Genomic DNA, 12423 nt, shown 5'->3' on the forward strand with positions numbered 1-12423 from the left:
AAGGCATTCCTCCCTTTAGGCAGATAGCCCTCGTGTGCTTTGCCATAATTAAATACACAAGATAGATTAATTAGGTAGATTAATATTTTGCTCTTTCGTGTAGATTAACTTTACTGTTGTGCATACTCTATAGTAGAAAGTAAGACTGAAAGCTAGCAGTTTTCACGCTGTTCTAGAGGAAATACAACAAGGAAGTAAAATCTTGAACAATTTTATGCATTTTTAAACTCTGTGTAATACAAATAAACCTTTTAAGAAAGGAGTAAAATTAAAATTAAAGGGGAAAAGATTCATAATGGCATTAAAATGCGTTAGTAAAATAAGATAGCTCTCAAGGTATCATTAGGAGTATCAAATTATTGTTCATGACTCTCGATACTCATGACACTCGTCATGTATATAATACAGTATTACTCATGACTCTCGATAAAGGTGGCTGCCGGCTTTTTTCTCAAGGTATCATTAGGAGCTTTTTTCTCAAGGTATCATTAGGAGCTTTTTTTCTCAAGGTATCATTTGGAGGCTTTTTCTCAAGGTATCATGAGGAGTATTACTCATGACTCTCGATAAAGGTGGCTGTGGGCATTTTTTTTCTTAGACTTAGATCCCAGACAAGTAGCATTTCGAATTACAAAGATCCTTAAAATAAAGTAGAGACTTTTATGATAATACAGTGGAACCTTGATTCATGATAACGCTTTAGATCACGAACAAATCGGTTCGCGAATAAATTTTTCCAAATAAAAAATGTCTTGAGATACGGAGAAGTAAGCTGGTAGTGAATGATACTCCAAAATGCAGTTAATGCAGCGAAGAAATATCTTCAGAAGAAGACGGAAGGGTGGTTGTTCCTAGTTCTTTGATCCGCGAAATTTGTGATAAACGGGACAAGGAAGAAAAATTCATAGTATATTATCCTCTTGATAAAGCAGTAGTAAATCGTAGCATAAATATTTGCAGATATGCTTTAGGAAAGTTTTAAAACAAAGATAAAAACAAATCACAGTGGTCAAATTTTTAACGAGACAAAGGCTCCGCGGATTCTTAAGTAGAAGCGAGCCGTGTTAGAAGAAAGAGAGAGAGAGAAAGAAGGGCAGCAGCCAAACTGGATTATTTTCTACAAAATAGGATTTCTCTTTCAAAGAATAATATTTTGCACTTTCGGTTTTTTTCACCGTTTTCTACTTACATCTTGAACTTTCCTTCGCAGACATGTGAAAAAATTTTAATCAAATTTTCCTATTTTGTTATATGTTTAGTACTGTGTTAAATATTGTGTATGTATTAGATTTAACTAAATCCACATTACGAACTTTTGCGTCTAAAGTACCCTTTACTAAGCAATCATTTGATTTCCGACAACGGATTAATTCGTTTTACATTACAAAGGTTTCATTGTGTTTTTGACATAGCCAGTGGGAATGTTCAAAGAATATAAAACATAGGATTTTGTATATATCTCAATAAAATAGTAACACTAAATTAGGGAAATATTCATTAAGCTTCATAAGTTATAAGAAGAAATGTCCTATTTTTATAAGCAAAACTCCAAAAGATTTTAGAAAACAGGTTTCCTGGCACAGACTGCATTTTAAACCATATTTTTGAGCAAAATTAAGTAATCCCTAAACTTTAAGGAGCAGCTGCTAAACAAAAATGCTTTGGAGATTAATGGGTTCTTACTGGGATTTGAGTGTGAAAAAACCCGCATTCTGTAAGAGAAATTGAGCAAGGTAGCACCTAAGTTAACGTTTGATGTACACTAACTCTAAACAAAGTGATTGCTATCTTCTTTTCTTGGAATCATAAATTAATTCGGATGATTACTTCGATATGCTGAGATCGTTTTCGTTGCCGCAATAAAAAAAATGCAGCCAAAGATTTTATTTTTATTTTTATTTATTTATTTATTTATTTATTATTTTTTTTTTTTGCTACAAGATGGTCTCTCCTATTATTGGGCTACACATGTACGTGCTACTTGATGAAACATTCTCAGGTCGTTGTATCCGTAAGGTGGGCTAATTCCATGGCCACCCCGTTCTCCTGCACCACTCAACTTCTTTTTCTGGGGATACCTGAAGAAAAGAATGTATGCTACAGAGATTCGCAGCAGAGAAGATTAAAAAAAAATAGAATCACCCCAGAAACAAATACTATGACACAGCAAATGCTTAATAACGTATGGAAAGAAACTGAGAACAAGCTGTATATTTATCGAACAACTGATGGTGAACTGAACAACCATCAGTTATCCGACCATCAGTTGTTCGGATAACCATCAGTTCTTTATATGTTGCATTAATATAAAATTCTTAGTATGTAATTAAGTGTATTAATATAAAATTCTATAAAGGGGTAAATAAAATTCAGTCAGTAGTTTTCCCCTAGCTCTTATTCTATATTATTTAAACATATCTTTATCCGGTGAATATATTGTGGACACCCTGTATATTTAAGTCAATATTTAACAAAATAAAGGCTGCAGCTACCTTTTTCAAACACTATGCACATTAAATGTATGAGTGCGTGTTGTTTGATTATAATAATCTGCACTGCATACTTTTTCAGATTGCTGTTCATTGCCAGTTTGTAGAGTCATTAGGATTTTTTGAGAGGCAAGAGAGATGAAAAATTAACAACCGCCTTCGCCGGGAATCGAACCACGGACCTCTGGAATACCGGTCCAGCGTGCAGAACCACTACACCACGAAGGACGTTAGGAAAGTGGAAGAAATACCTTATATACTCCCCTTTTTTTAAAGGGCGACTAGGGTTTTTAGGAGACATAGTCGCCAAATCCTGGGTGCGGAGAATCATCCATCCACAACCCTTTTAGTTCGGGCGCCACTGTAGAGTCATTAGGATTTTTTGAGAGGCAAGAGAGATGAAAAATTAACAACCGCCTTTGCCGGGAATCGAACCACGGACCTCTGGAATACCGGTCCAGCGTGCAGAACCACTACACCACGAAGGACGTTAGGAAAGTGGGAGAAATACCTTATAAGTTAACAAATTAAAGCTTTTTTAAGACTGAAAATATTAAAATCGAATCTATATTTAGTTCCGTCTAACCATATACATTAAATTTGTAAACTCTGATAGCTTTGATAGATAATGTTCCGTTCTGAAACTTGGTTCATTTTCCCTACACACTGGCTGCAAACCTAAGTTACAGACCCAAAGAAGTGATTTTTCTGCATAACAAATAGAAAAAATGTCAGCTTATTAACTGATCATTAGAAATTCGCAGGAACTATTAACGTTAAATGATGACTGAAAATGTCTTCTGACTTAAATATATTTACAGGCAAAAATCCATCTTTCATTTCCGTCTCTGTCTGATAAATATTTAGAAAGGGCTACTAATTTCAGATCCTAGTAGGATACAAATTATGGTTGAATAGGACATATCTTAAATGTTTCATTTCGTTAATATTTTTCTTAAATTTCACATTTACCATTTAATTGTTCACCATCTTTATTGACTTCTTTATCATATCGATTCGATATCCGTCGGATGGGTAAGTGGATGTAGCAGCCAGATATAGGTAATTTTAACCATGCTTGACTACAGGCAATCATAGATACATGAAAGTTTTCTTATTTCTCAATAACTATAATCTACGAATTTTTCTTTAAAAGCCTTCGAGAAAGACGAGGCCCCGAAGATAAATAGCAAGACAGACTTCTCTCAAGTACTCTCACAATTAAGCATCTGCTTACCAGTAAAGGGAAAATATTCTCTTTACCAGTAATTATCTATTTACCAATAAGTGAATTTATAATTTTTGGCATTTTTAGCCAAATATATTATTATTACTTCGCTATTTTGTCTAGAACATATGAAATTACTGAAAAGCTTCATTTCTTACAACGATTGTTATTTAGGTACTAAAGGTTTGTTAGATTTCATCTATGCAAAAATCACATTGTCAGAATTTCTATTGGAAATTCCTGTACGATTATGTTTTTGTGTAGCTTACCCAACAAAATTTTTGTTATTCAGTTTAAACAATTCTGTCATAGGTTGTAATACGAAAATAAGCTTATGAAAATTAGCTGTAGATTACTCAGCTATGGTGTATCTTTCTTGCCATGATGTAGTATAGAAATTCAGAAGATAGTATAAAATTATTTACTGAATTTTTGAAGGCTTCTGTTAAATATGTATATTTTTGTACTATGTTCATAAATATCGCATCGTATCATTAAATATTGTTAAGTTAATTCTAATTAGTAAGTTATTTGTAGGTTTAAGAATCTAATGTGCATATTTTTTAAAATTTCGTATTGATGTGAAAGAATAAATTTAAATAAAAGTATTTATTTATGTATTTTTAATAATTTCAAATATGGTTTCTTTCGATTGTGGAATGTTCCGTATTGTTTCAAACAACTTTGTTGTGGGGTATAAAATGGGAAATATATATTTCATATTTTTTTCATCAAACTCTTTTCTTCAAAACAGGAGCACGTGGCTTCAAGAAATTGGAAGGAATTGATGGTGTAGATCTTTGGCCCTCCATAGTCCATAATCTGCCATCTCCGAGAAGAGAAATTCTTCATAACATTGATCCTGTAGATAAAGTCGAAGGTATTAGATGGAATAATTTTAAACTGGTGAAAGGCAGCTATTATGAAGGGCGATTTGACGGATGGTATGATAAAAACGGTAAATTAATTAAAGAAATTCCGCTGCCTGTCCCAAAGCTACGACAGAAATTATATAAAAGGGTAAGTATGTATTTTTATCAAACTTATCCCTATATTACTTCCATTTAACATATAATTCTTCAAATAAATGAAAGTTCCGTTATTTTAATTAAAAGCAGCAATTTCTCCAAATGGAATTCTGCTTGCTTTTCTCTACAATCTTCAATAAATTCTCATGAAGTGCCTACGAAAAGTTGCAAAATCAGTATTAAATTTATTCTCATTTTCTGTTTCTATGGGATTTATCTAGAAGAATTCTCATCTGGAGAATAATCATGAAGAATTTAAAGAATCTGTAGAGTCATTATATTTTTTGAATTAGGATGCGGGAAAAAGGTACACTCCCGTCGCCGAGATTCGAATACCGGACCTCCCGATTGCTAGTCGGACGTGCTATCCAATTACACCACGAAGCCACGCGGAAAGGAAGAAGACAATATCTTATACACTCCCCTTCTTTAAGAGCCACTGAAGAGTCACCAAACCCTGGTGAAGACGCATTGTCGCCCACCACCTTTTAATTCGGGCGCCACTTGTAGGGTAATCTAGAATTTTTAACGCAGGGAAATCGAAGAAATTCACAATATCTTTCCCAGGATTTGAACTCTGGACTTTCCGACTGCCAGCCAGACGTGCTTTTCCGGTCACACCATGAATGTATCCTGAAAAGAGAGAGAAGATATCTTATAAACTTAATCAAGACTTTTCAGCTTATTTGCTAGATTTTGTGATGTTACATATGAAACATAAGAGGTGACTGTTTAAGAAATGTCTTATGTACTAGAAAATTTCTTTTACAAATCCTATATTATTACACGAAATTTCTTCTTTCCGTATGCTCTTCTTTTATGTTTCTATATTTCTGCATACTTCTGCTTCTATTTTTTTCTGCACATTATCTACAAGAAATGGACGGACCAGCACATCCTTATTCAATACCCATAGAAAATCTCTTTATAAGGCCAAAGGGAAAAAAAAATTCAAGCATGAAGACTTACCATAAAGTATGTAAGCTATGTTAATTACTTTAATCGGATATGCACACCGGTAAAATCCAAAAGAGAAACATAACATATAATCGGAAATACAAACACAAAGGTAAAGCGATAAAATATGCAACAGATAAATTTTATAAGAAAAAGCTCTAAATGTAAGCTATGTTAATTACTTTAATCGGATATGCACACCGGTAAAATCCAAAAGAGAAACATAACATACTCGTATAATCGGAAATACAAACACAAAGGTAAAGCGATAAAATATGCAACAGATAAATTTTATAAGAAAAAGCTCTAAATAGTAACATTTGCAATGTTTAGTAAAGTTTAAATGTTCTAAATAATAACGTTGCAAGACGCTGTCGGCTAGCCAAGATGTCTTTGACATCCTGATATCATTTAATAATTATTTCCTGTAATGGCTGGCAGGAAGGTGCACTGCCTTTATTCCTACTCTATCTGAACACAGAAAGCTATTCATACATTTCTAAACCAATGTAAATGGGAATTCGGACCGTCATTAAGTCTAATCTAAATTCTACCACTGCCGTGTTTCTTGACTTGGGAAAGGAGACTCTTTCCAAGACTTATCTTCAATCAAATTTAAGAAACGAACTTTTGGCTTAGTAAGGAGTTATCGTCTTCTTCGTGCGTGTTCTGTGACTGGTAGGACATTCGCTAGCAAACGGAAGATCTATGTTTCGCATCTCGACGTTGACATAGCTAAATTTTTCCCGTTTCTGGCTCTAAAAATATTAATGACTGCGTAATTTATGAGAAATCGGTGAGGCCATTGTATGGCGAGTTTGACATTTATGTGAAAGACTATATTACTTGTGTGCCTTTTTTTTTTTTTTTCTGTAGGAAACTTATCTACTTTGTTATCTGGGATTCTATAAAGGGATGGAATCTATTGTATGACATTTGCCTTCTCGAAACCAGAAAAGGCCTTAATTGATAACTTGCAGTCCAGATAATAGATTATCTGAATAGAATAGAATACAGTAGTAATTTCTGTACAACTAATCTTAATTGGGGCAAAATTACAACATTTGGAAACTTGACTCGGCAAGCTAGTAACTTCATAACAATAAAAACTGATTTAATCTTTCCTTCAGAAGAAGAATTATGGTCATTCTAAGTTATATAATGAGCAAATAGAACAGAATAAGTTCCTGTTTTCAGAATCTTTTTAGTACATCAATATGATCTTCTCAGATGTCTTTGAAAGATGTTTCAAAGTGGTAAATAAAATTAGAATCGTATGTCTTGAAATAATATTTTATTAGAATTTTAAAATAAAATATTAAATTGAATTTGCAAACGTAACATCATCTTACAGTTTTGCGTAATTGTTTTGATCAATTTCAACTTCGACAATTCTAATTTCCATCCTTTTATTCAACATATAATTTTGTGTTTTATAATGATGCAGTAGCTGCAGTACTACTGAGTTAATGTATGAACAATTAATTATGTGAACATTTTAGCATTCTGATTATTTGTACTTTTTATGTAGTAAGCTGTTTTTGTGTTTCAAAACAATTATTTTATATTTAGACTTATATGAAGTTCCTCAAGCGATCTAAAGCTGCTAGAATATTGTGGAGAAAATATGGCAAGGATCCCCGTGCTGCTTTTGTGTGTCACCATTTACCAGGATGTAAGGAGCTGGAAGTAAAGTGCGGGGGATTCCCTCCCCTAAGAAACGCAAACACTTGCAAACCCAAGGAAGGCCCATGTCTTTTTGATATCATCAGAGATCCTTGCGAGTATCATAACATTGCAGAACAATTGCCAGAGGTAACTATTTCATAACTTTAAAAAGGATTTTTCAGCACATCAGCAGTAAACTCATTTTTGAAAATGGGAACCATTCAGTATTTTTGAACAAATTAAGGTAAAAATAAGAAAAATGTCTCCAGAACTTACTAAATAGTAAAATAGAAAGTCAATCACGGACTGGAAACGTGATGTTACGTGATCACCCTTGAACATTCTACGCATTATGCTGACGTCTGTAAAGTTCATTTAGTATAGAATAATTAGTACGAATGGTGCCAAATCTCATGTAAGTCGCAGAAGTTATTGGTCTTCATAATCCGTTTTAAGCAAACATCAAAATATCTGGTAAGCAATATTATGTAATTTCTGACATAAGTTTTACTAACAGTTTAGCTTTATGCTAATTTCCTTCCTATTATATGCCTTGGCTCGTCACATTACACGCTGAGACCAGAGATACTGCGGAGTACTGTACGATAAGCAGTGTAGCTCAAAACTAGGGCGTAATCTTAGCCGGCAACTCCGGAGAGTTCTCTCTGTGCCACTGCCGCTTTCCACGGGGAAGTCGCTTGCAGAGCAAAAACGGCCTCAGAAGAGTGAGTTGTTACTTACCACCAGCTGAGTTGCTGTACCGCCTGTTATATGACTATCAGAATCTGTACTCAATTAGTGGAGCATTCTATTGTAGCTGAGCCTAGCCAAAAATCTCTAGAATATTCAGTGACTTTTAGAAGTTAGTTGGCTTGTTGCGTCCGACTTGATGGTGCTTTAACTCTGAATAAGTCTTTTAGAATTACAATCACGCCTTAACTGTAGCTTATGAGCTAGACACTGTAATTCATCGTCGATGAGACATCGCGTCATTTATTTTGTCATTACTTTTAATCGTTTAATCAAAAGTAGTGGCTAATAAAGTTTAGAATTACATCGTACCTTGAGGTTTATGTTGTTTTCGGTGTCGAATATTAATAGAGACTATAACTCGCCAACTATTAGAGAATAACCTCTTAAGATCAGACTTTAGTTTTGGAAAAAGGCAGTTCTGAGTTAATTAAATAGCTTTAGAAGTTATAACTTCTGCCAATTATTTTATTTAACTTTATCTTGAATAGTATCAATACTTTGTGAAATATTTACTGTAAGTTTACCTCGAGAGTTTTTATAACCTTGGAGATTAATAACTTCAATCTAGGTTCCACGGATGAATGTCTTTCAACAAGTAACAGACCTTCAGTCACCTTCATGAGGACTTGATTTTTATTAATCTTACATCCATTCTTCTGTTGTCATCCCATTCAAAAGCATTATGTTCTTCTTCTTTATACTTCTATCTTCTTATACTTTTCGTACACAGTTAAATGACTTTCTGCTTTTGGGATAATCTGTTTACGAGTTAGGAAATATGACAAATCGACCTCTGCAAACTAACTATTCAAGCAAACATATTTTGCTATTAAAAGACTTAACAAGAGACATTTACTTAAAATGAAGGATATTCTTTCCTGAAATTCGCATGCAAATATCAATCAAATGGTCCAAAATATTGCATACAAAGTAAATCGTAAATCCATTATTTCTGTTTATTTTTTATATCTTCTAGAGATGCAAAACCTCGTTTGATTCATCTTATGAAGTGACAAAGCGTTCCAAAATTTAACTACGATTCAATCAACATAAGCAGTACGGTACGTCACGTAGTAAGCATCAGTTTCTTCTCAGAAATTTTATAACATTCTGCGTTTTAGATCTTGAATGCAAGTTACTTTATCCAAGTAATCAAACAGCGAAGCATTCAGTAATGGAAAAGCAAGCAAATACTATTTTAATCACATTGAACAAAACGGCAAAATCTTTGAACCCCTTCCTGTTAATGAATTAAGAAGTAACATTTTATCAGTGGTTTGCCTGCACACTTCTCATTAATTTCATGACGAGCAAATATTTTTCAACTCAAAGATGAGGCCAACGTAGCAAGCTGCTGCTAAATTCTTGAAATATAATGATAGGTTTTTTTTTTTTTTTTTTTTTTTTTCATGCATTTTTAGATTTTCTACAATCTCTATCCAGTTGTCAGCATTCCACTCCAACTTAGCTTCATTGAAAGAGGTGTAATTTTGAATAGCTACAATAACATTTGTTCTACGTAAAACTTAAAGTATTACTAATCGAACAAGACAACAAGAAACACCATTTTCTGTACCTGATAGTTGATTTGAAGGAACTATGATTCTGTCACTGCCGCTAAGTATATAAACTTGTTGAATTTAATTACTTGTTTAACTTCACATTTGAAAAAATTCACATTTACCCCTTATGATTTAATTTTAACTGGGCAAGTAGCCCAAAATTTGCAAGCTGTGCGTTATGTAGGCTTTATAGATTTCTCTTTTTTCGAATTTGCTAGAAACTTGCGAGAGAACAAACGGCGAGCTCACTGGGTCACATGAAACTAAAATTTGGAAATTTCTAGACAGTGATATCTACTAATTATCCTACATAATAAGAATTGAAATTTGTTCATGTTTACTCGAAGTAATTTTTTTCCCTTACATTTTATATGATGCTGAAGCTGCCCACTGTTATTACACATTGCCTGGGAATTACTATGAGTTTCATTTCGGATAATTATTTCAGTGGCATATCATTTATATGTGATGATTAACTTTAATGCTTTGTGAATAAGCCTTGCGAATATAGAATACAATGCTTAATTAGATTGATAAAATGCTTGCTTAGATTTTCCTACACTTTAATAAATGAAACTGTATATTAAAAAATGTTATATGTGACAATAACATATTTTATATGTATAAAAAGTGTTATATGTGTATTTTTATCTTACTAACATCTACATAGATGAGCCCACCTTGAAAAAATTATCACTGAAAACATTTTTTGGGTACAACTAAACTGCAACAAAAAGTCGCCTAGAGCGAGCGTGGCTAAATTTATCATTTCTTAAAAAAGGTTTTGCATCTCTTATTCAAAAAAGTTTTCAAAAAATTAGTCTTTGGTAACTGGTCTTAATACTTTTTAATTATAAGAACTGCTCGAAGCTAGTTCTAGCTAATGCCCGTAATGTATCAAAGTACTCCGTTAGAGAGCCAGAGTTTCTGACTAGCGCGCGTTGGCCTTTTGGCTACGTCTCATGCTAAGCTATTACTACGCGCAGCCGTATTTCAGGACCTTGATATCTTCGTCAGATTATTTGAATATTTAGGGGCCAACTACTAAGAAATCTTGATAGCTTCGGCTATATATGTGTTATATGTGTATTTTTATCTTATTAACATCTACATAGATGAACCCACCTTGAAAAATTATCACGGAAAATATTTGTTGGGTACAACTAAACTGCAACAAAAAGTCGCCTATAGCAAGCGTGGCTAAATTTATCATTTCTTAAAAAAGGTTTTGCATCTCTTATTCAAAAAAATTTCAAACAATTAGTCTTTGGTAACTGGTCTTAATACTTTTTAATTTTAAGAACTGCTCCAAGCTAGTTCTAGCTTATGCCAGCAAGGTCTCAAAGTACTTCGTCAGAGAGCCAGAGTTTCTGACTAGCGCGCGTTGGCCTTTTGGCTACGTATCACTCTAAGCTATTACTACGCTCGGCCGTATTTCAGGACTTTGATATCTTCGTCAGCTTATTTGAATATTTAGCCGCCAACTACTTAGAAATCTTGATAGCTTAGACTATAGCTTTTAGTTAAGCATTAGTTAAGTTTTATTTTTTATTACTTTGAGTTCAAGCCCAAGTGGAGACTTTCTGAGAAAGGAGCCGATCGCACATTCTTATTTTGAATAATAAAGGGTAATTAACTCTTCTTGAGTTTTGCGCCTCTGTTCCCGAACTCAAGCGATTATTCGCTTATCTGTTCACGAGGTTCCTACGCAGTTAGCTGTTAGATGAAAAGGGGGAACCCCACAAGTTAAATAACAAATTAGTCCTCATAGAAACTATAAAAGTACTTCTTACTAACTTGTAACCCCCTCGTTGTAATTAATTGATATGACTCATAATGCATTTAATTTATATGATTTATATAATATTTTTATGTAATGTATTAATTTATGATTTATATAATATTAAATATATCCATATAATATTTTTATGAATTGTTATTGTAATTATCAAAAGATATTTTTAAAACTATTTATCACTAGCCCGTGTCCAAAATATTTTTTTCTCTTCTTTCTCATTAGATTACAGCACAGTTGGAGGCAGCGTTGAATAAATATCGACCCTTGGCAAAAGACCCTGCCGGTCAACCTCCAGACCCCAAAGCAGACCCTAAATTTCATGGAAATGCTTGGATGCCCTGGAAATGAAAAGGAAACTCAGAGAATGCCAATTTTTAATGCAAGTTGGACTCGATGCCTGTAGTACTTCACTGAATCAAACTTTTTCTCTCATGATTACTGTTTTAAAGTGTACCATTTCTGACGTACAAGAAAAGTGCATCACATAAGCATACTAAACATACTTACTTCATTTCAGCAAGAATAACCTGTAACACTTTATTAACAAATTTTGTAACATATTTACGTATATATAAATTTATTAAACTTATAAATTTATTTTCTGTTCCATGTTTATTTTTTATAAGAAAACACTAATATCAGAATCCCCAGGCAAACTCTTGATTCTGTTTTTCTGAGATTTCTGCAAGTTTCTTGGATCGTAGATTTAAAGATTCAAGTTTACTGATTACAATATACACCGAGCTGAAATAAATTGTTGCCTAGATTATCTTATAAAATCGGTATAAATTTATTGTTTAATATGATTACTTGATATAATTCTTCAAATCGGGGTAAATTACCAAATCTGAATAAAGCAAAAAAAAAAAAAAAAAAAAAAATCATAATTTCTATTCCAGCAATTAACATGATAATAAATTTCTATAACAAAACTTAGAAA

General features: G+C 33.1%; 1 protein-coding gene across 1 annotated transcript in view; it reads left to right on the forward strand.

Annotated features, from left to right (window-relative positions):
- LOC118198317 (arylsulfatase B-like) overlaps window positions 1-12080 on the forward strand; it is a 76979-nt gene extending 64899 nt beyond the window's left edge. Inside the window, exons 10-12 of the mRNA XM_035369965.2 lie at window positions 4472-4737; window positions 7275-7517; window positions 11706-12080. Of these exons, the coding sequence (XP_035225856.1) occupies window positions 4472-4737; window positions 7275-7517; window positions 11706-11831 (635 nt within the window). The 3' untranslated portion in view covers window positions 11832-12080. The remainder of the gene's footprint in view (window positions 1-4471; window positions 4738-7274; window positions 7518-11705) is intronic.
- The last annotated feature ends 343 nt before the right edge of the window (window positions 12081-12423 follow it).

This window comes from Stegodyphus dumicola, chromosome X1 (assembly GCF_044657685.1).
Source record: "Stegodyphus dumicola isolate Sdum_Otavi_A_Nest chromosome X1, ASM4465768v1".
NCBI classification, from domain to species: Eukaryota; Metazoa; Arthropoda; class Arachnida; order Araneae; family Eresidae; genus Stegodyphus; species Stegodyphus dumicola.